The sequence below is a fragment of the Salvelinus alpinus genome, chromosome 2, assembly GCF_045679555.1.
Source record: "Salvelinus alpinus chromosome 2, SLU_Salpinus.1, whole genome shotgun sequence".
NCBI lineage: Eukaryota > Metazoa > Chordata > Actinopteri > Salmoniformes > Salmonidae > Salvelinus > Salvelinus alpinus.
Genome location: NC_092087.1, coordinates 84,746,385 through 84,770,859, shown reverse-complemented (window position 1 = coordinate 84,770,859; position 24,475 = coordinate 84,746,385). Strand labels below are relative to the sequence as shown.

The 24,475-nt window shown below is 41.1% G+C and overlaps 2 protein-coding genes and 1 long non-coding RNA gene across 4 annotated transcripts in view; 2 read left to right on the top strand and 1 right to left on the bottom strand.

The window, feature by feature from the left end:
• The window catches only part of LOC139544959 (zinc finger protein 271-like), a 176,369-nt gene that overhangs the window by 114,114 nt on the left and 37,780 nt on the right, over positions 1-24,475 (bottom strand). The window lies entirely within an intron of this gene.
• On the top strand, positions 1,344-6,548 carry LOC139545416 (uncharacterized). The gene is made up of 2 exons (XR_011669069.1): positions 1,344-1,433; positions 5,233-6,548. It is a non-coding gene; the product is annotated as an uncharacterized lncRNA (long non-coding RNA).
• LOC139545162 (zinc finger protein 271-like) lies at positions 13,696-22,647 on the top strand. Of its 2 annotated transcripts, none has more exons than XR_011669004.1 (3): positions 13,696-13,804; positions 16,342-16,507; positions 22,160-22,647. XR_011669004.1 is itself a non-coding variant. In XM_071352622.1 (3 exons), exons 1-3 carry the CDS (start codon positions 13,739-13,741, stop codon positions 19,367-19,369), a joined length of 1,632 nt encoding a protein of 543 aa, XP_071208723.1. In that variant the 5' UTR covers positions 13,696-13,738; the 3' UTR covers positions 19,370-19,507. The 2 variants fall into 2 exon arrangements, 1 of the variants encoding a protein (XP_071208723.1); XM_071352622.1 differs by lacking the exon at positions 22,160-22,647 and adding an exon at positions 17,970-19,507.

Below are 24,475 nucleotides of genomic sequence, written 5' to 3'. Positions count from 1 at the left end.
TCCTTTCTCTCTAGGGAAAAGTCACTTGGGGCCCAGAGAGGGGAGAGGTCAGGCTTGTCTTTTACATGTCTGGTAATATGCAGAATATCAGAAAGGGAGAAGTCAGGTTTGAACATTGTCTTCATATGTGAATCATCTGTGAAACCATGTGAAGGGCTCCACTATGTCTGTACTCCAGTCACTCCCTCCTTTTCCCATTGGGGGGAGGAGTATGGCAGTGTCTGGAACCATTGTATTACCCCTCTGATGTTGCATGAATCTTGACCTAGTATATGACCTAGAGGCTCATTCCCCTCCGTGAGTTTGTCCAGGAGGGGGTGTATTTGAGATGGGCATATCTAGAATTGACAATTGATATATGCCATTGGATGAGGTAATGTTTTGGTACTAGGAAGTACCAAGAACGAGAAGTAGAACCTCGTCTAAGAGACGAAACTGAACAATAATTTATAGCTAATGCTATCTGGCTATGGGATACTCCTCTCTCAAGTAAAAGGCCCTTTGTGAAGTTTCTGAGATCAGTGGTTCGTCATGTGAGTTGAGAGGGGTGTATCTTGGCTATAAAAGATACTAAGAATTATTTTGTAAGCACTCAGAGAATTCATTTATAGACACTGAATTGATCTGAGAGTCAAAGGGCTATGGTGAAGCTCATATAATTAAAGATGGACTTTAAAATATAACTCTGACTTGTGTGTGGTTTGTAAACTCCCCTCATTTAGTAATACAGGAAATTACCATGACAAAATACATTTCTTAAATGTAAGGCAGTCGTTACCACAGCCACAAAGTCAAAAATGTATGTCGTGGAAGTTCATGGAAACAAAAATTTGCTTTTTTATTTAAAAGGTTAGGGTGAGTCATAAGGTTAACAGTGTGGTTAAGGTTAGTTTTAAGATTACATTTTAAGTAAATACATTTTTGAAATATGCTTCGTTCATGATTTATTCTCAAAGTTGCTGGCATGGCACGTGTCCTAATTTTATCAGTATACTCGTAAAAACCTAATAATTACGAAACGTATATTCAATCATTTAAGTCACAAAATGCCTCTTCCTCTGTTTTGAAAGGAAATTACTGGTATAATAAATATGGTGGAAACTCCGACTAGCCCATGCCTCCACCAACCCAATGCTATTAGATTTGTGGGAAGTAGTGAAGAATTGAACATTTTAGGAAAAAGGAGATATTCTAGGGATTCCCAAATAGACTAAATTTAATACAATATTTGTTTTAATGATAAACTATGTTTAATATTTCTTGCCGCCAACAGGACAAATCTAACCCGTTCCCCTCTACTCTCCCGGAGTCCCCAGGTCAAACATCTCCCAGTTCCGCTTTACTGCTGGTTCTGGTTGACTGCAGGAAAACACCGGGGCAGAGTGGAACTGAGAGAGGAGAAGAAAAGGAAGATGGAGATTTGATTTCATTAAGTAAGAACCACGGTGTGTAGATTAGACTACAGTCTGCTTCTGTAACAATAGCAGAGGTGCATAAAGATGGTGGCCCGCATGTACTTACCACAAATTACTATTTTTGCTGAGTTCACTGTATTCTACATTGCTCTCCTTTACTGTTGGTATGGTCATTAGCACAGTAATCATGATCCCAATTTTAGCTTCAAGACGCTGGCAATTTAAAAAAATGAAAAAGGTAAAGTAACGGTGTATAGATGCGACAAGGAATACATCGTGGCTGCTATGAAAGTGAATTGTGTCTACGCGTGATCAGGGATGTGTTCGTTCCGCCCATTCTGTTAAAATGTTTCTTGAACAGAAGCAAACTGAAAAAAATTGTGACGAACATACCTGAAGTTGTTTGCAAATGTTTGTCTAATGATTACACTATAGATAATTAGCAGCCAGCGTGTGTTAACTGTCCTGTTGCGTAATAATCACATTTTGGAACATTGAGTGCATTCTGACATCACGTGCATAAAACAACTCACGCTGGGGCGACCGTTGAGATATTTGGAATGTTTCATTTCATCCATTTTTAAAAGTGTAACTTGGTCCAAAAATATTTTTCGCCTAATTTTAACATTCTGTCATAAAGAGCACATGTTCAACTTAGGAAAACATGTTTATTATCTGAATACATTGTATTAAAATATTCCTATACTATGTGCCAAAATAAAGTAACAGGGTTGACAGTAACAGGGGACTACTGAAAACAACAAAACAAAGGTTACGTATGTTACCACGGTTATGTGAGCTATATGGATATCTCCAATATATTGGTATCCCTCCGTGGCAGAGGGATACATCCAAGGTGAGGATTTAGAGATTCACTCCCGTGTACACCTGTGTCATGGCTGGGGTCCGCCCCCAAATATAGAACCCATGGCCACGACACACGTTCTCTACATAATTTTTGAGGAGCCTCTAGCACCGTAGAGGATTGGAGTGATCCACATAGCTCACATAACCGTGGTTACATACATAACCTTCGTTATGTTTCACTATATTGGATCACTCCAATATATTGGTATACCCGTACCAGATTTAGTCGGTGGAAGGGGAGGCGATGCCCAGGACTACTGAACCAACTGCAGAGGGAGGTGCCACATTTACCCGATAGTACCTAGCAAAGGTGCAAGAGGAAGCCCAGCTGGCTGCAGCAACGATATCAGCGAGAGGCCCTCCTCTAAGTAGAGCCCAGGATGCAGCCACACCTCTTGTTGACTGTGCCACCACAGATCCCAGCACTGGCCTGCCAGCCAGGCGGTATGCTGTCGTAATCGTGTCCACGATCCTGTGAGAGAGCCTCTGCTTTGATAACCCAGCCCCCAGGACTCTCACCATAGCAGACAAAGAGCTGGTCTGTTGTTCTCACTGCCCGTGTCCGCTCCACATATGCAACCAGTGCCCGCGCAGGGCACAGCATGCCGGAGGGAGGGCCAGACTCTTCTGCCACTCCCGGGGGGTCGTAAGCAGACAGGATAAAAGGGATGTTAACATGCCTGTCTGACAGAACTTTCGGGAGGAATGAAGAGTTGGGGCGAATAGATATACTCCTCCCATGGGGGTCCATCCGGTAGCACTCAGAACTTACTGAAAGAGCATAGAGCTCACCCACCCTCTTCATGGAGCTCACCCACCTTCTTCATAGAGCTCACCCACCCTCTTCATGGAGCTCACCCACCCTCTTCATGGAGCTCACCCACCCTCTTCATGGAGCTCACCCACCCTCTTCATGGAGCTCACCCACCCTCTTCATAGAGCTCACCCACCCTCTTCATGGAGCTCACCCACCCTCTTCATGGAAGTTATTGCTACCACGAAAGCCACCTTCGTAGAGAGGTGTTTCAAGGAGGCAGACTCCAACGGTTTGAAAGGCTGGCTTTGCCAAAGCTGCCAAGACCACATCCAGATCCCAGCTCGCCATTGAGCGTGTCCTAGCTGGACGCAGGCGATGAACCCCCTTCATAAACCTGGAGACCAAGGGATGGCGCCCCACTGGCCTGTCTATCCACCACACATGGCAGGCAGATATAGCGGCCAAATACCCTCTCAGTGTAGAGGCTGCCAAGCCCTCATCCAAGCGAGGCTGCAGGTATTGGAGGACATACTGCACCCCGCGTGACCTCAGTAGCATAGTCGCGTTGGTAAGGTGGCCAAGAGAAGAGAGGGACCCATATGTGGCTTTCAAGTCCGCATCAAAGACCCTGGGGGGTCCCGGCTTCAGTCGCGGGTTCCGCTCTATAATCTCCTGGTCCGGGAGGACCATGGCAGCTATCATGGTGTGGTACTCCCGGAGGCCGAGGGACACAACGCCCGCAACAACTCCATGGTCCAGTCTCTGCTGTGAGTCGGAGAGCCCCCTGGCAGAGGCCCAGCTCTCCTGCACCATCACACCTGTCACAAAGGGAAGCCAAAGGCTCAGCCAAGCCAGCAAGGCCATGGAGCAGAGGTCCAACGCCCTGGGAGAGCTATGTCGTGACCCGCATGGAGGAATAGGAACCCGATGAGGGATAAATGACCCAGTACCTCTAAAGAAACGGGGAAGACCCGTGTGTGAAAAACAGGCAGACAAAAAAACAGAAACCAAGTAATGGATTTGATTTATTTGTTTTAGGCCAACTGCAATATTACCTAGCCGGTTTATTATCCAAGCAGTAAAAACAGCACCATATGGAGTAACTTTGTTAAGGAACTCCAAAGTTAATGTCTCAACGTAGTGGAAAGCCCAGCACGATACTCTTACACTCTGCAGGGGAAAGAACAAGAAAAAACCCCTGCAGGGTAATTAGCAGAGAACCTGGCGCGGGTAGCAGCATGTTAAAGCAATTCACAACACACACATAGTACAAGCCAGTGGGCAGGTTGTGTAAGGTAAATACAGTTTGTGTCAACAAGAACCACCATACTAATGGATGCACACGGAGTCGTAGTGTAACGCTAATGAAACACAAGTACCACAAACCAGGGGCGGAAGATACTGATCAACCGCAAGCAGCGAGTGTAGCACTCAAGAGGAGAGGCTTCCATGTGGCCAGCTGCTCCAGGCTGCAAACAGCCAGTGAGTATACTTCCACGCAGGATATTACGCTTACCAGTGACTTACCAAGCGAACTTCAGAAAGTTTGTACCTCAAACCATACGGACGTCCGCCGAGAAAATGAAAGACGTGTAGATATAGGGGCGGATCTCAGCCGTGACACAGGTGTACACGAGAGTGAATCTATAAATCCTCACTCGGATGACGTATTGGTGTGATCCAATATAGTGAAACACAACCACCAGTTTACATGGGTAAAATAGTCAATTAAAATGAACCCTAAAACGTCTTATGACAGGGGAATGGAAGGTTGCTTTGTGAAACATCAACAACGGTCGCCCACGAAGCATCGTTACCCATCGCTCCACAAAAGCCGCGGCTCTTGCAGAGCAAGGGGCAACCCTACTTCAAGTCTCAGAGCAAGTGACGTAACCGATTGAAACGCTATTTGCGCGTACCTGCTAACTAGCTAGCCATTTCACATCTGTTACACATGTTCTAGCACGAGCATTGCAAGCTTCCTTCTTTTGCTCGGGTGCAGTGAGTTCAGGAAAACTGAAAGTATGCATCTTAGAAATTTTCACATACAAACTTAATGTTCAAAATCGGAATCAAATATGCTAATCAAAAATAAGATGGATGCTGTGGTAGTACGTTTATTTTGATAGACAATTTTCTGCATTTATCAAGGTCCCATCAGTTAACCTGCTATTCATTATCTTTGTTTCACAGGGGTCAGCCCTAACCGTTGCTCTCTCAGTGGGAGGGGCTTATCATAAGGGGAGCCTCAACAACAACATGATGCTGACAAGTCGTCTCTCCAGAAGAGTCTCTCCAGATCAGAACGTCTCAATAAACACCAGCAGAGACTTATAGGGAAGAAACCTCACCACCCCTGCTCTGGCTGTGGGAAGAGTTTTGCTAAACCAACGCATACACACTGGAGAGAGACAGGAGTAAGGTGTATGTGGAAAGAGCTTTGCTCAATCGGGGTCACTGAAAAAACACCAGAAAGCACAAATATGTTTTCTTTCATCTCCCTCCTCTCCGGCACCGGTTCAAGATATCTAAATAAAGTTTGAACAGAAAACATATTGTAAAGAGTCAGCTCTGGAACCATATGTATCAAGCTTCTTGGAGTAGGAGTGGTGTGTGTGTGGTGGGGTGGGGGTGTTCAGAGCTGTATCTTATTTCAGTAACTCCTTTTATCCATTAATTAATTTGTAAAATGTTTCAACAATACAAGGTGTTTATTCATGTATTCAATAAATTGAATCCATTATCTGCTCAACAACGTCTGCTTATGACATTAATTATATGTTTTTTAAATCTAATAATCAATTTTTAAAAGGACCATAGTCCTCTTGTATAATTAGTTTGGTCCTAAAAGATGTTCACATATTTATTTTAAAACCTTTCACCAGGTTTTAGTGTAGCTGATGGGACATACGGATGTACAGAAGATATAGGACTATTAGTGTCGTCAAATTATGTTGTTGAATTTATTTTAAAGGATTTCATTTGTGATATCTTTGAACTTTCCTTATTGTGTATTAAGTGTGCTCCAGAAAGTTGTTCACACATTTTATTGTGAATCAAATGATGTGTTGGTTGTTAGGAAGAGGCATCATGGGGGCAGGAAGCCAGCTCTGCCCATCAGTACCTATAGGTCATGTCAAACACAGACCTCACACTCTTCTGTTTCCTCACAGCCAGTAAGGTCTCCTACCAAACCTCTCTCTCTTCACACTGGAAATACACTTGATAATATCTTATACCTTACCATACTACTTTTTATTGGTGATTTGTTATGTGGAACGAACGCTTGCATGTAAATGTCATTGTAAAACATACATACGAATGTGGTTTCATGTTTTCTTGTTTTGTTTTACATTGCTTATTGCATATACATTTTTTTTTTTAAATATGTATTTTTTAAATGTTTAGTTGAATTCTGTAGAAGAGACCACGATATGTTGTTACCCTGTGTCCTGATACTCAATGTTGTAGTCATGGTCCTGAGAATAAAACATGTTTTAAACAATCAACAGAGATTCACGTGTCTTACAGTGCTACACATCTGTTATAATAAGTGCTTTTTCCTGCTTAATTGAAGTATCAGGTGTAGTTTTCCACCAGTTATAAAGTGTGTTTGTTGTCTCTTTATGATTCTAGGCTGCAGGGAGGGAGATGCAACAACAGCCTTGAGAACAACTGGACTCAAATAGAACTCTGTTCCAAGTTGCTGTCAGGTACAAGTAGACGATAGTAGACAACAGGATTCTTAGTGAAAGGGGTGTTGTTGAACGTTTTCTTGACTTTACTCGACTTTTATAAAAAAGGTCAAATCTCATCCAAGAACTTTCTGAAGTAAGATTAGCCTAGATGAGATGTGAGACGTTATGTCGTCATAACGTTATCGAGCTAGGATATTTAAATGATAGATGATTGATTGCTCTGCAATCAATCAATGATTGCAGCCCTGAGACAGGAATTCTCCCCCGGCAACCCCCTAATCCTTATCTGAACTCTGTGACAACAAAGTAACTGTACTGTAGCCTACACATTTCTTGTCTTAGTAAGAAACACTGAAGAAAACAATAGCTTCCACGATGGATCCGGTAAGTCTGGTTTACTTTTAACAGTATAGGTCTGCTGTGCTGTAGAAATGTCTAGGTGTAGTTTTCATCATCTTTGATCCTCCACATTCCTGTGTTCGGTTTAAATGGCTGGACCAAAAAAACGACGGTGAAACTTTTTTTCCTTCAGCAAAGTAGCTTACTAATAATATAATGTTTAGGAATCTGTGACTATGAACTAATTATCTCTCCTTTCTCCGAAAGTGTGCACTTGTTCACCTCCACTGATTTGAAAGTCAGATTATCCATTACATTACCAGATACACACTCTAACGATGAAAAGACATCTTGTTCTGTGGGGTTTATCGGCGGTTGGCATCCAACGTTATGGTGCATTACACCACCTACTGTACTGGAGTGTGGGCCAGCAACAGAGATCGAGGAACTAAATCCTATCTGCCAGCCCCGTTTCTCTTAAAACATAAATATTTGCAACTGTATCTGATGATGTTCTACTCAGTACGCGTACCAAACTCAATTCCTATACTCCCTTCTCCCTTATACTGTATCAGTCTTTATCATTCCCTATCATACTGCCCACTATGGTGGAAAAATTGCTGTAATGTTTATCTAGTGTACCTATGCATTTAATTCAAGGCTGTTATAATGTTTATTCATTGTTTCTATGCATTTAACTGAAGTCATATGATATACTGATGAGACTTGCTCCCTCTGCTAGAACACTTCCTCTTTGTCTACATGACTGACCTTTGGTTTTGGACTTACAAAGTGCTGTTATTCCATATTTATTTTCATTTTCCATTTGTTTTGTCTTTGTTTTACACACCTGGTTTCTATTCCCCAATTACATGTTCATTATTTAACCCTCTGTTTTCCCCATGGTTTTTGTGCGTGTTTGTTTTATGTATTCCGGTCCTTTTGTGTGGGCTTGGTATTACTACATGTACTTGGTATTTTGAGTAAAGTTACTTCTATTACTCATCTCTGCTGTCCTGCGCCTGACTCCTCTGCACCAGCTACACCCAGACCTTTACAGGTTGAGTTGTTTTTCTTCTTTGGTTGAGTTTTTAGTAATTAATCTCTTGGTTTTTGAGATATTTTCATCATTGAAACAAGAGTTTTGTCCTTGTAGCCGCTCATATTGAATTTATCTGTAATTTTTTTTAGCATTGCTGTCCAAATCTGACTGGTGGCCACAGATTAGTTTAACCCTGCATAACTGGCTATATGGTAGACCATTCTTGAGGGGAAGGGGATGCATACTATCCGCACATAGCAAGGTATTGCGATCTGTGGGTGTCACACCCTGACCTTAGAGATCATTTTTATGTCTCTATTTGGTTTGGTCAGGGTGTGATTTGGGGTGGGTATTCTATGTTCTTTAGTTATATTATTGGTATTTCTATGTTTTGACCGGGTAGGGTTCTCAATCAGGGACAGCTGTCTATCGTTGTCTCTGATTGAGAACCATACTTAGGTAGCCCTTTTTCCCACCTGTCTTTGTGGGAGATTGCCTTTGTTTGTTGGCACTATAGCATTTAGCTTCACGGGTGTTTTGGATTGTTTATTGTTTTTGTCGGCGTCATGTAAATAAAGGAATATGTACGCTTACCACGCTGCACCTTGGTCTTCTTCATTCGACGGCCGTGACAGTGGGCTTTGTGTATTAGTCTGTGTGTAATGCATCATTCTCTTTGATAATCCATAAATCCAGGTAGTTTATTTTTCTCTCATCAGTCTGCGTGGTGAATTTGAGGCATTCAGAGCTCTCGTTTGGTAGAATTTTGAATTAATTTAGTTCCTGCTGACTTCCTTCCCAGAGCACAAAGACATCATCTATGTATCTCTTCCATAGAAGTATTTTAGAAAGTCAGGGGTGTGTGTCTGTTTTAAAAAGGAATGCTTCTTCAAATTGTCCCACATACAGGTTTGCATAGTTGGGGGAAAAATGGGAGCCCATGGCTACACCCTGAATTTGAAGGAAAAAGTTTGACTCAAAGACAAAGTAGTTATGGGATAATGGGATAATACCAGTTCAGTAAGTTGTAAGATGCAATCATTGGATGGAGCAAGGGTAGAGTCTCTCTGCTGAAGGAAGTGTTGTAGCGCCTGCAAGCCTCCAGTGTGTGGGATGTTAGTGTACAAGCTCTCCACATCAAAAGTGGCCAGCAGGGTGCCCTCTGGTATCCTTCCTAAGCCCTCTATCAATGAGATCAAGTGACTTGTGTCTTTGACATAAGATGGGAGGTTCTCAACCATCGGTTTAATGTGGTAATCCACAAATGTAGACATGTTCGATGTCAGAGTCGATTGCTGCTACAATGGGTCTACCTGGAGGAGGAGATACTTGTTTGTGTAATTTAGCGACTGTATAGAACGTTGGTATCTTGGGAAATGTCACACATAGAAATTCAACTTCTTGTTTAGTGATTTGTCCTGATTCCAAACAGCTTTCCACTGTGGATGAAATATTATGCTGGAATTCCAGGGTAGGGTCACAATTCAGTTTGCGATAGAAGTCACCTTTAGATAGTTGTCGGCGACATTCATTCACATAGTCACATTTATTTTGTATACAAATTCCTCCTCCTTAGTCACATTATTTTATGATAATCGAAGGATCTGAATTTAAGTCTTTAAGAGCCATTCTCTCGTCTCTACTCGGGTTATCATAGGATTTGTGTGTCTGTTTGTCTTTCAGTAAGTCACCTACATCGTTTTCAACAATCGTACAGAAGGTTTCTATGGAGGCTAAAGATCTAATGACACTCATTGTAAGAGTAGGGGTGTTAACCCTAGTGTCCTTGCTAAATTCCCAATCTGGCCCTCATACCATCATGGCCACCTAATCATCTCCAGCTTCCAATTGGCTAATTCAACCCCTCTCCCATGTAACTACTCCCTAGGTCGTTGCTAAAAATGAGAATGTAATCTCAGTCAACTTAAATGAGAAAAATTAAACCCTCCTTTCATTCTCAACACCAGATCTTCCAAGGAACACCTCAGTGTCAGTCAGTCATTGTAGTGAAATAGTGGAGGGCAGTTCAGTGACTCTGACCTGCAGAAGTGACGCCAACCCACCTGTGGACAAACACACCTGGTACTTTCAAAATAGGACTTTACCAAATGGATTCGAACAGATCTACAACATCACCAACTTCAGGTCTGAGGGCAGTGGACATGACCACTGCGAGGCCTGGAATAAAATGACATCTAAGAACTCTACAGCTCTGATGATTATTATAACAGGTACAGTTTAATCTTCAATGGTCTGCCTTTACATAAAAATACACATTTCAAGCTCATTATTTTCTCATAATCATTACACTTAAAGCTCAGCGAGAAACATTCTAAGCATTGTATTTCTAGGCTTATAGCAATAATGTATTTTTCTTGTTTTAAATTTATTAGAACATCTATGTAGTAATTTCATCCACATTTTTCTTTAGGGAAACAAACATCAGTTATGACTGTAGCTGTAGAAATCACAGTGGTTGTTCTGGTTCTCATCCTCTGTGTCTCCGGCTTCATGTGGATCAGGTGAGAATTTTTCTAAGACATTCCTTTCACTTTATCATTTTCATCCATCCAACCATCCATGAATTAATTCATATAAAACAGGAAGAAGGGCTCCAAATCCACCTCTGACATTAAGGACAGAGCAGACGATGGACAGGTGAGTTCAGATCAAATAGTATTTGTTTTCTATCAGATCTATTTCATTGGTTGATTAATCTTGCCTGGTACAATGGAACCAATGGAATAGTCCCCAGGTCTGCTTGTCTTGTCTGTCCTCTCTCCATCAGGGAGACTGTAGTCCCATGTATGACAACATCTCAGGCATGGCCATGACCCCTACTGCAGCACAGAGAGCAGACAGAGGCGAGCAGGATGACAGTCACTACACCAGCGTCCACTTCTCTGGCTCCAATAACCAAGAAGTGCCTCTGTACTCCACTACAACATCTCAGATCATTTCAAAAGTAAATGATTCTAGTGCTTGACAGTAAGGAATGCATACAAGACTTGTATGTTAAGCAGACCATCAGTTGTTTAGTGTAAATGTATTAACATCTTTACAGACAATACGGTGCCTGAGGAAGGCCCCCATCATCAAGGACACCCCAGCCACGAGCTGTTCACACCCTTACAGTCGGGCTGACGGTATCGGAGCATGAGGTCTGATACCAACTGGCTCAGAGACAGTTTCTATCTACAAGTTATCAGCCTGCTTAACACTTGAACTGGAATGACCACCTGCACTCTCTGTGTTCTATAGAACAGTTAACAAACCCAGAATCAAGAAGACATGAACACAAGATGATCTTTGTGGCATCCCAAATGCTACCTTGTTCCCTCTAGTGCGTTATGTAGTCGTGGTTCGTGGGCTCATGGCTTGAGACTGAGCTTTGCTTTGTATATCTGAAAGGGAACAAGACAATACCAAACTTGTCATTAAACAGTATTTCTTTAACTCATTGGGTGTGTTTTAGCGAGAGGAAAATGTTGAGAATGTTCAGACTTTAGATAAGTTGACTTCACATGGACATAAGGCAAAATATGTTGAGTCTACTTATCTCAAGTCTGAATTGGGCCCTTCATACACATCTTGCTAATAATAATGTAAAAAAAAAAATGTCAATGATTTAGTAAAATGCTCAATTAAAATGACTTTCATTTAGGGTTGAACTATCCTCTTGAATAAAATTATATGATAAAACTGGGCTTGATTTCACCCCCAAACAATGGCACCTTTATTTAACTCGGCAATTCAGTAAAGAACAGTACGCTCCTTGTATTAAATAGCACAATGTAGTCAGCTTTATGTAAGAGGCCTAACAATAAATGTACACAGTGATTTAATCATCACATCCCATCTGTAGTATTTTAGGTTTTATCACCTATAGAATGACTAATAATAACTAGACAGGAGAGAGCAGCTCATTTTGGAAACTTTACTAATCCAAAACAGGGTAGTACAAAACAGGGGCATGTTTGAGGCAGTGGGTTCTATCATTGTATTAAAGTTCAGAGGTCACAGGATTAACCAATCAGGTAAGTGATAATCGTATCTAGGCAGATTACCATGTTAATAGACCAATCCATTACACCATCCATCCACCAGAATATAATAGACCTACACATAGTCTGTGTGTGAAATGGCTTCCTATTCCTTATATACTGTCAGGTGACATTTCAGATGCAGCCATCCTCTCTAACAGTTAGAAGCCAAACAAATGATGTCAGGAACTCCAAATGTCATTAAGTCACTATTGGGGATTGTCGATGCAATGACGTCTCACAAATCATCATCGCCATGGTGATGCTCCATGACATAATTTATTTGGACGGTTGAAGTGTTGTAGAAGAGTGGGCGTAGCAGCACTACACTCTTAGAAATAAAGGTGCTATCTAGAACCTTAAAGGGTTCTTCTGCTGTCCCCATAGGAGAACCCTTTTGAGTTTCAGGTAGAACCTCTTTGGTTCCAGGTAGAAATCTTTAGGGTTCTATGTAAAACCCTTTCTACAGACCAGATGCTTTTCAACTTTCTGTGGAGAAACCGTCACCATCACATTAGGAAACTGTTGCAATGAACACTTATGAGTATGGTGGGCTGAATTTTATGGACATTCCTACCTTAAATAATACTTTTAAGATCAATTTGATAAAACACTTCATAGACCTACTTCTATGTGGAACTTTATTCCTCATTATGTCTTTTCTACTTTTGGTGGCCTTAACTTCATGTTGGTTTGCTATTGACAAAGTTCCAGTGAAACTCTTCTTTTCATTGGCAGGTTTTCTAGTCATGGTCCTTCATTTCGAAGTATAATTTCTCTCCACACGTATATTATATATGGAATAATCAGCACATATTGTGTAATAATAAATCTTTGTTTTAGAATATTGGTTTATAAATAATATCCTATTGGTGAGACAACTTGTAAATGCAGAGGGTCTTTTACTTCATTATGACTCATTCTTATCACTTTACAAGATCCCTACAACGCCTAAAGAATTTACAATTGTTTTAGTCTCCATTCCCTCAGGTGTTGCTTTATTATTCAGGAACATGTTAAGACCCTCAGAACCTACCTTTGATTACCGCTGTTGACTCAATAGTCAAAGTAATAAAGATTTATTTTTGTTTTGGTCCGTTCAACAACAGAGCGATACTTGCCTTGTATCAACAGGATTTTGTATCTATCTATATACCTAATGTCATGCCTTATTGAAATCGTTTTATTGATAATATCTGTTGTCTCACACATACGTACTTACTAACACAATTAAGGAAGTTTTTAATAAAATTATTAATTCATATTACCCTGCCAACCACTACATGAAGTTAAAAAAATAGATACATTCAAATTGAACCAATTCTAATCACCACCCAGAAACAGTGTTGCATCTTTTTTTAATGGTATTCATGTAAAGAATCTGATTTATAATGGAACAAATTCATGAAGATTTGACACAATTATGGAGAGATGTACTGCATGAATTCTTTACCTACGATGTAAATAATTTGGATGGATATTTGTATTTGTTGTTCACCCGCCGTACAGTAGGTGGCGGCAATAGGTGTAGTCTGCCATTAAACCTTAATGAAGAACAAGAAAACAACAAATTGTTGATGCGGACAGCAAGCGGCGAACAGTTCATATCATACAAAGAAACAGTAGCTTCCACAATGGATCGGGTAAGTCTGGTTTTAACATTATATGCCCACTGTGTTGTATAAAATGTCTAGGCTTAGTTTTCATCATCTTTGAACCTCCACATTGCTGTGTTCTGTTTGGGGCGGCAGGTAGTGGTTAGAGCGTTGGGCCAGTAACCGAATCCCCGAGCTGACAAGGTAAACATCTGTCGTTCTGTCCCTGAACAAGTCAGTTAATCCACTGTTCATATGCCGTGATTCTAAAAAAGATTTTTTTTCTATATCGGACTTAACTAGTTAAATTTAAAAAAGTAGCCTACAACTATATCAGTTGTATTGTAACGACCCTGGGTTTATAAGCGCGGATGTCGACTTTGCCGCTCGAGCATTCTTTTGCGGCATTCGATAGCGCGCTGGACTTCGGGCTAGAAGGTCGAGGGTTCGAGACCTGCTCCCAGCTTGTTTCATTACAGTATTTATTATGGATCCCCATTAGCTGCCAACGCAGCAGCTACTCTTCCTGGGGTCCAGCAAAATTAAGCAGTTCATACAATCATGTTTAGGAATCTGTGACTTTAACCTAATTCTATCCTTCCTCCCTAAGTGTTCACATTCCTTCACTGATTTCTTATATATTAGCCATTATTTAACCAGATATTCAAGTGGCCGTTCTAGTAAAGAAAATAAATGGCTGCAGTCCAAACACGTTGTTTTTCCCTCGGGGGTATCCCCGTCGAAACCGGATGCAGTTTGATTGCCATTTTAGGGAGGTCTAATTCCCTAACGTTGGCCCTCGATTTAGCTTGAAGGAGCGAGTGAACAACTTTGGTCGCTTGCGGGGGTGATTTGACCCACAAGTCATTGCAAACTGTAGTCACATGTCAAACTCTGGTGGCCGCGAAGTGTCAAATTTAATCAACAACCAGCATTTTCGGTATCTCAGTAAAAATATGAAGCTAGTTTGCAATTTAAATAAATATATATATTAGTGTTGGCAAATTGGCTTAGTTTTGTAGTGAGGAGTGCAATTCTGAAATGTATTGGAATAAATGACCAAACTATAAAACTAGCTAGCCAGCTATGGGTAACTGTAGCTAGCTAGCTGACAGGAGTGCTAGTGTTGGGTATTTTCCAGTACCTAGACTGTTTTCTTAGAAGTAGTAAGCAGAATCGATATAGGGTTAACCATTAGTATATGTGTAAGCAGAACCAATGTGTATGTGCAAGCTGAGTCAATACAGGCTTAACCATTCGGGGTCATGCCTGGTCTTGTGAAGGCTATTGGACATGTGTAACGGATGTGAAATGGCTAGCTAGTTAGCGGTGGTACGCGCTAATAGCCTTTCAATCGGTGACGTCACTTGCTCTGAGACTTGGGTGACTGTTGTTGATGTGTGCAGAGGGTCCCTGGTTCGCGCCCGGGTCGGGGCGAGGGGACGGACGTAAAGTTAAACTGTTACACATGCACATTAGTTAATCATTGATAGTTACATTAGCCTGGTCTTGTGAAGGCTATTGGACATGCTCATTAGTTAATCATTGATAGGAACCACTAGACATGTACCTATATTAGGAAGGTACAGTTGAAGTCAAGTTTACATACACCTTAGCCAAATACATATAAACTCAGTTTTTCACAATTCCTGACATTTAATCCAAGTAAAAATTCCCTGTCTTAGGTCAATTATGATCACTTTATTTTAAGAATGTGAAATGTCAAAATAATAGTAGAAAATTGTTTATTTCAGCTTTTATTTCTTTCATCACATTCCCACATTCCCAACACTCTATTATTTGGAATCATTGCCTTTAAATTGTTTAACTTTTGTCAAACGTTTCGGGTAGCCTTCCACAAGCTTCCCACATTATTGGACCAATAATTCCACGACACTAGCTAGATACGTTGGCTTACTAGGTACATTGATAGCTTTAGGTTGGTTGTTTTTAAGTTAATCTTCAAGATTTCCACCAAGGACGTTGCCTCCGATCATCACTCTCCCTCGCTTGGTTAAGGGACATTTTTAAGGTACACTCGGATGTAAAACGCAATTCAAGGGCTGAGGGTTTATGGCCGAGGGTTGTTGAGTTTGAAACACAACGCAGCTGGAAGCCATTCGGGAAGAGGAAAGATCAGGTGGGACCATTATAGCCAATGAGAGGGCAGATATGCGTGTTTTCACTAGTTGCCACAATGTCGAACATCTATAACGTACTTTTATTTATTTAGGGTTAAGCATAACGTTAGTGTTTTTAAGGTTAGGGTTAAAATCACATTTAAAAAGATAAGTTGTAGAAATGGGTGTGGTTTATGGCTTTGTTTGTGGTAACTAGTGACCCCCCCATTTGACCCTCTTGCTTCTCTTCCGTGTTGTTTGATTTTAATTGACTGGTATAAGAAATATGGTGGAAACTAGCCCATGCCCACCAATCCAATGCTCTTAGATTTGTGGGTTGTAGTGAACGATTGAACATATCAGGTGGAAGGAGATGTTCGAGGGATGCACCCAAATCAGAGTTTGAGACTGAATTAATAAAATATTTGGTTTAATGATCAACTGTTAACTTATTGTGGCCAACAGGACAAAGCTAGCCCGTCCCCCTCCACCCTCCAGGAGTCCCCAAGTCGACCGCCTCTCCGTACTTTACTGCTGGTTCTGGTCGACTGCAGGAAAACACCGGGGCAGAGTGGAACTGAGAGAGGAGAAGAGGAACATGGAGATATGATTTCATTACGTAAGAACCATGGTGTGTGGATTAGTCTGCTTCTTTAACAATTAATTGGTTAATTATATTGATGAAAATATTTGGTAGTTCCACCCAATTTTGAGAAGTGTAACTTGGTCCCCCCCAAAAACGTTTGATTTCACCTAATTTTAACTTTCTGTTATGAAGAGCACATGTTCGATGTAATAAAAACATGTTTTCCCATCTCAAGAGGTTATATGAAAGTACATATTGTAGTAAGTGCTAAATAAAGTAACAGGGGACTACTGAAAACAACAAAACCACTAGTTTACAATGGTGAAATAGTCCTTTAAATCAGCCACAAATTTTCTCATGACAGGGGTAATGGAAGCTAGTTTTGTTCCACAGTGAGTGAAAATTGAATGCTAGCTCCACAAAAACATTATTCTACCATACCAATTTCTGGGTAAAATGGTTCACTTGCTCAGTTTTCTTCAAAAAACACCAGAGAATCGATAAGACTAGCACTAGGAAACCTGCTTTTACTCTATGAGTTGACGTTTAATGTTTCTTTTGCCCAAAAAATGTAAGGAACAGTTTCACCATATTAAACATGGATTGACCTTAATGAGGGACAGATGTAAATGAATCACTAATTACATGAAATAAATAATGTTCAGAAATGACTGTCAAAGTAACCAAATAACTAGTGCTTTACATGCACACTAATAATTTCCTATTAAACTGATTATGGCAGTAGGCTGAGTTTGGCATTAGTCATGTAAACACCTTACTCTGCTGATCTTAATTGGTGTAAGGTCATAACAGAAGGAAGCATACGCCTTTAAAAACACCTGGTTTTCTGATCAATCTTTAGAATGGACATGAAACACTTTCATCAGAGTTATAGAGGTGTATTTCATCTGCATGTTCTAACACAAGCAGCGCCAGCTAACTTCTTTTGACCGAGTCCAGTGAGTTCAGGAAAAACTGAAAGTATGCAGCTTAGAAATAGTTTCACATACAACCGTTATACTGTTTAAAATAAACATAGTCGAGGTGGTAGAACGTTTATTTTGATTGCCAATTTTCAGCTTTTTTCAAAGTCCCATCAGGTAGGTGTTCATGTAAACAGGTTTATTAGGGAAATTGTTATTTCAAAGCATGTCAATGTTTAAATCAAATTCTAATGCTAATTGTTTTCACAATTAACGTATTATTCTGCGCTTGTAACTGTACTCAATGATTGTAAAACTTGGATAAATTATTGAATTAGTTGGGTAAAAATCTTTCTAGAAGTTACACAGGGTTGACGGAGGGACTTGTCACAATTCAGAATTTTGTCACTTTATCAAGTGTTCATTAATATTATTTAATAACAGATTTAAAATGTAATACTGGTGCTCAATTTCTACTGGAAATATATGAAAGGGACGCAAAAGGCCTTAATTTCCTGGAAGGACCCATCTGTTTATGGACCCATATTTGCAAAACCTAACTATTCAATGTCTTTGTTTCACAGGGGACATCCCTAATCGTTGCTCTCTTAGTGAGAGGGGCTTATTATCTGGGGAGCCTCAACAACATCATGATGCTGACATGAAAGAGAAGAGTCTCTCCAGACCAGAACACCTCAAGAAACACCAGCAGACACGTATAGGGAAGAAACCTCACCACTGCTGCTCTGACTGTGGGAAGAGTTTTGCTAAACAAGACTTGACAAATCATGAGAAAATTTACACTCCAGAGCATGTATCTAAAACCTTAAAATCTCATCTGAGAATTCATTCAGGGGAGGGACCTTATACCTGCTTTGATTGTGGGAAATACTTAAATCAGTCAGGAGCCCAGACTAAACGCATACACACAGGAGAGAAGCCTTATAGCTGTGATCAGTGTGGGAAGAGTTTCAGTGACTCGGGATCCATGATTAAACACCAACGCATACACACAGGAAAGAAGCCTTATAGCTGTGATCAGTGTGGGAAGAGCTTCAATCATTCAGGAAATCTGACTGTACACCAGCGCATACACACAGGAGAGAAGCCTTATAGCTGTGATCAGTGTAGGAAGAGCTTCAATAACTCAGGAGACCTGACTAGACACCAACGCATACACACAGGAGAGAAGCCTTATAGCTGTGATCAGTGTGGGAAGAGTTTTACTAAAGATTCCACCCTGACTACACACCAACTCATACACACAGGAGAGAAGCCTTATAGCTGTGATCAGTGTGGGAAGAGCTTCAATCGTTCAGGATCCCTGACTAAACACCAACGAATACACACAGGAGAGAAGCCTTATAACTGTGATCAGTGTGGGAAGAGTTTCAGTGACTCAGGATCCCTGACTAAACACCAACGCATACACACAGGAGAGAAGCCTTATAGCTGTGATCTGTGTGGGAAGAGTTTCAATCAATCAGGATCCCTGACTGTACACCAACGCATACACACAGGAGAGAAGCCTTATAGCTGTGATCATTGTGGGAAGCGCTTCAGTCGATCAGGAACCCTGACTACACACCAACTCATACACACAGGAGAGAAGCCTTATAGCTGTGATCAGTGTGGGAAGAGTTTCAGTTACTCGGGATCCATGATTACACACCAGCGCATACACACAGGAGAGAAGCCTTATAGCTGTGATCAGTGTGGGAAGAGCTTCAATCGTTCAGGAAATCTGACTGTACACCAGCGCATACACACAGGAGAGAAGCCTTATAGCTGTGATCAGTGTAGGAAGAGCTTCAATAACTCAGGAGACCTGACTAGACACCAACGCATACACACAGGAGAGAAGCCTTATAGCTGTGATCAGTGTGGGAAGAGCTTCAATCGTTCAGGATCCCTGACTAAACACCAACGAATACACACAGGAGAGAAGCCTTATAACTGTGATCAGTGTGGGAAGAGTTTGTGACTCAGGATCCCTGACTAAACACCAACGCATACACACAGGAGAGAAGCCTTATAGCTGTGATCAGTGTGGGAAGAGTTTCAATCAATCAGGATCCCTGACTGTACACCAACGCATACACACAGGAGAGAAGCCTTATAGCTGTGATCATTGTGGGAAGCGCTTCAGTCGATCAGGAACCCTGACTACACACCAACTCATACACACAGGAGAGAAGCCTTATAGCTGTGATCAGTGTGGGAAGAGTTTCAGTTACTCAGGATCCATGATTACACACCAGCGCATACACACAGGAGAGAAGCCTTATAGCTGTGATCAGTGTGGGAAGAGCTTCAATCGTTCAGGATCCCTGACTAAACACCAACGAATACACACAGGAGAGAAGCCTTATAACTGTGATCAGTGTGGGAAGAGTTTCAGTGACTCAGGATCCCTGACTAAACACCAACGCATACACACAGGAGAGAAGCCTTATAGCTGTGATCAGTGTGGGAAGAGTTTCAATCAATCAGGATCCCTGACTGTACACCAACGCATACACACAGGAGAGAAACCTTATTCCTGTCTATGTGGAAAGAGATTTGCTCATTCAGGGTCACTGATAACACACCAGAAAGCTCAAACATGTTTTCTTTCATCTTGATTCTCTCCGGCACCGGTTCCAGATTCCTAAATAACATTTCAATAGAAAACATATTGCAAAGAGTTATGTCTCCCATTCTCTAACAGTTTAATTCTGATTACCATGGTAACCTGTGTAGCATAATATGCAGCTCTGGATCTCTATGTATCAATCGTCTTGGAGTGGTGTTTGTGTGTGGTGGGGAGGAGGTGTTCAGAGCTGTATCTTATTTTATTATCTCATATTTTCCATTAAATAATGTACAATAAAATGTTTCACCAATAGTAGGGGTATATTCATGTGTGGGGGAAATGTTGTCTGAAGAGAGAGCCTTGAATTGTACATCTTGTCTCATACATCATTGGTTCCTGTAGGTGCTGGGTATAGATGTGAGGGGGAGACAGTCATGACCCCCTCAGACCTTTTGGCAGAATGCCCAGAATATGTTCTATAAGTTACATGCAGGAACCAAACGTTAATGATGAATAATGTAAATCATGCAAATATAACTTGTCTGTGTAAGCAGTATATAAGAGAACTAACGTGACTGCCCCGAAAGAGCTCCCGACCGATGTGTACTATGGTGCATTAAGTTTGTTGCAACTTCTCCAGCTTGATGAAAGTAAATAATGATTCATTTAAGTTTGACTGAGTCCTTGGTAGTAATTTCCACGACACATGTATTCAATACAAAAATACATTAAATCCTTTATCTTATGTCGCACGGCATGAGGCAAATGGTGGTCACACCAGACACTGACTACCGTTTTTTTAAGGTATCTGTGACCAACAGATGCATACAGTTGAAGTCAGAAGTTTACATACACCTTAGCCAAATACATTTAAACTCAGTTTTTCACAATTCCTGACATTTAATCTGAGTAATAATTCCCTTTTTTAGTTCATTTAGGATCACCACTTTATTTTAAGATTGTGAAATGTCAGAATAATAGTAGAGAATTATTTATTTCAGCTTTTATTTCTTTCATCACATACCCAGTGGGTCAGAAGTTTACATACACTCAATTAGTATTTGGTAGCATTGCCTTTAAATTGTTTAACTTTGGTCAAATGTTTCGGGTAGCCTTCCACAAGCTTCCCACAATAAGTTGGGTGAATTTTGGCTCATTGCTCCTGACAGAGCTGGTGTAACTGAGTCAGGTTTGTAGGCCTCCTTGCTTGCATCCACTTTTTCAGTTCTGCCCGCACATTTTCTATAGGATTGAGGTCGGGGCTTTGTGATGGCCTCTCCAATACCTTGACTTTTTTGTCCTTAAGCCATTTTGCCACAACTTCAGAAGTATGCTTGGGGTCATTGTCCATTTGGAAGACCCATTTGCGACCAAACTTTAACTTCCTGACTGATGTCTTGAGATGTTGCTTCAAGATATCCACATCATTTCCTTTCCTCATGATGACATCTATTTTTTGAAGTGCACCAGTCCCTTCTGCAGCAAAGCACCCCCAAAACATGATGTTGCCACCCCCGTGCTTCACGGTTGGGATGGTGTTCTTCGGCTTACAAGCCTTCCCCTTTTTCCTCCAAAGATAATGATGGTCATTATGGCCAAACAGTTCCATTTTTGTTTCATCAGACCAGAGGACATTTCTCCAAAAAGTACGATCTTTGTCCCAATGTGCAGTTGCGAACCGTAGTCTGGCTTTTCTATGGCAGTTTTGGAGCAGTGGCTTCTTCTTTGCTGAGGTGCCTTTGTGGGAGCTAATGTAATATAAATAGGTGTAGTTGCCATGCTGAAGTAGCAAGGACAAAAAGTACATTGGCCATAGGAAGAGAAGATGACACCCAGTACATTTGCTATTTATGAAAAGGGTAACATGCCAAAGAGTACATTAACCAAGGCCATAAGTACATTTATGACAGCTGGACATACTATTGTCAGAAGGGCACAGGAAGGAGAATGGTAGCAGAATGATCAACTGGTGAAACATGATCATGCAATGTATGTATTATTTTTGTATGAAGGGGTCCTGCCACCATTATAATCTATCCGGAAGCAGATATGGGCATTATTGGGCGTGAACACGCAAAGAACTCAGACTAAAAGATAATGGTGGCAGAAGGACTAAGGGGAGTAACTTATTTTACATATGGTGTTACGGATACAGGTATCCTGTGTGTGTATTTATTTTTTCTCCTTCTCCCCTCACAGGTGACAATCATCATTCCCCAATCAGTCACCAATCCGTTGCTAATCAGAAGACACCTGCTCCTTTTCCCTTACCCAATCACAACCCCTTTCCCTTGGTTTAAAAACCCTGTCAGTTGTTTTCTCTGGAGAGCAATCTCTCTCTCAATACCATCTGTCTGTAGATCGCTTGTTTGGTTTTAGCAGCTACATGTCACTTTGTCCGTTATGCTGTGAGTATTGTTTTGGTGTTTGACTGTTTGTTCATGGTGGGGAAGGGGGGACTAAGACAAGTTGCCCATGGGCATACACTACCCGTAGGTAAACTTTGTCTAAATAGAACTGGGCGGACCACCCTCTGTGTTTTTGGTTGGTTAGTCAGCTGTTGTTGAAGTAGGCTAGTTTAGGGGTATTTTTGGATATTTGTTTCTTTCCTTAGGTCCAGCTCAGCCCCTTTTCCTGCCCCCTGTTTACTGTGTGTTTGCAAATAAACCCTGAGTTTTTGACGGTAATTTAGTTGTCTGTGGTTTTTGTTCTCACTGTTACTTTTTCACTGCTATAATTTGCATGAGTTATGTTACGGTTTTTGATACCATCCCCCTAGACTGCCGGGCCAAAAGGGATTTGTAACATAAGGGATGTAGTCATATACTATATGTGTATAAAAGCAGAGCCAGTGCTCAGGGAAATCGGCTGTTTCGTGGACCAGCACAGCATTTGCTACTTTGTATTAAAGCCTAATTGAATTCACAAGTTCTTGTAAGAGTGACATATATCTGAGGCAATATTCTAGCTGTATGTTCTTAATGTCGTTGTTCAGCCACGACTCGGTGAAACATAAGCCATTAAAGTTAATGTCCCATTGGTAGGATATGTGCTTTCAGTTCGTCCCATTTATTTTCCAGCGATTGAACGTTAGCTAGCAGGACGGAAGGCAAAGGCAGATTAGCCACTTGTCGCCTGATCCTCACAAGGCACCCTGATCTTTCTCTGCAAAATCTATTTTATTCTCCAGCGAATGACAGGAATCTGGGAATGGTCGGGTAGTATATCCCTCCCGTCCAACTCATTGAAGAAAAACTCTTTGTCTAATCTGAGGTGAGTAAACCCAGTTCTGATGTCCAGAAGCTCTTTTCGGTCATAAGAGACGGTAGCAGCAACATTATGTACAAAACAATTGAGGAACACCGCGAAAAAAAAATAAAAAAATAGCATGGTTGGTTAAGAGCCGGTAAGACGGCAGCCATCCCCTCCGGTGCCATCACTTCATTTTGATGCAGCACTCCATCACTCTTGTTATTGGTCAAATAGTCCTGATACAGCCTGGAGGTGTGTTTTAGGTCATTGTCCTGTTGAAAAAGAAATGATAGTCCCACTAAGCGCAAACCAGCTGGGCTGGCGTATCGCTGCAGAATGCTGTGGTAGCCATGCTGGTTAAGTGTACCTTGAATTCTAAATAAAATACCGACAATGTCACCACAAAGCCCTCCCACACCACCACCTCCATTCTTCATGCTGGGAACTACACATGGGGAGATCATCCGTTCACCAACTCTGTGTCTCACAAAGACACAGCGGTTGGAACCAAAAATCTCAAATGTGGACTCATCAGACCAAAGGACAGATTTCCACCCGTCTAATGTCCATTGCTCGTGTTTCTTGGCCCAAGCAAGTCCTTTAGGAGTGTTTTTTTTGTTGCAGCAATTAAACCATGAATGCCTAATTCCTCTGAACAGTTGAACACTTTAAAGTACTACTTAAGTAGGTTTTTTTGTGTGTCTGTACTTTACTATTTATATATTTGACAACTTTTACTTTCACTTCATTCCTGAAGAAAATTATGTACTTTTTACTCCATTTTCCCTGACACCTAGAAGTACTCATTACATTTTGAATGCTTAGCAGGATTGAAAATGGTTAAATTCACACACTTATCAAGAGAACATCCCTGGTCCTCCCTACTTCCTCTGATCTGGCAGACTACCTAAACACATTTGTTTGTAAATTATGTCTGAGTGTTGGAGTGTGCCCCTGGCTATCTGTAAATGATGTCTGAGTGTTGGAGTGTGCCCCTGGCTATCTGTAAATGATGTCTGAGTGTTGGAGTGTGCCCCTGGCTATCTGTAAATGATGTCTGAGTGTTGGAGTGTGCCCCTGGCTATCTGTAAATTGAAAAAAACATAAAATTGTGCTGTCTGGTTTGCTTTGTATGAGGACATTTGAATTATTTGTACTTATATTTGAACAATTACATTTAGTTTTGATACTTAAGTATATTTTAAACCAAATACTTTCACTCAAGTGGAATTTTACTGTGCAACTTTGACTTGAGTCATATTC

Coding starts and splice junctions, on each gene's coding strand:
- LOC139545162 (XM_071352622.1), top strand. CDS start 13,739: ATGCGGACAGCAAGCGGCGAACAGTTCATATCATACAAAGAAACAGTA. Junction 13,805..16,341: donor TAGCTTCCACAATGGATCGG/GTAAGTCTGGTT, acceptor TGTGGCCAACAG/GACAAAGCTAGCCCGTCCCC. Junction 16,508..17,969: donor TTCATTACGTAAGAACCATG/GTGTGTGGATTA, acceptor TTTGTTTCACAG/GGGACATCCCTAATCGTTGC.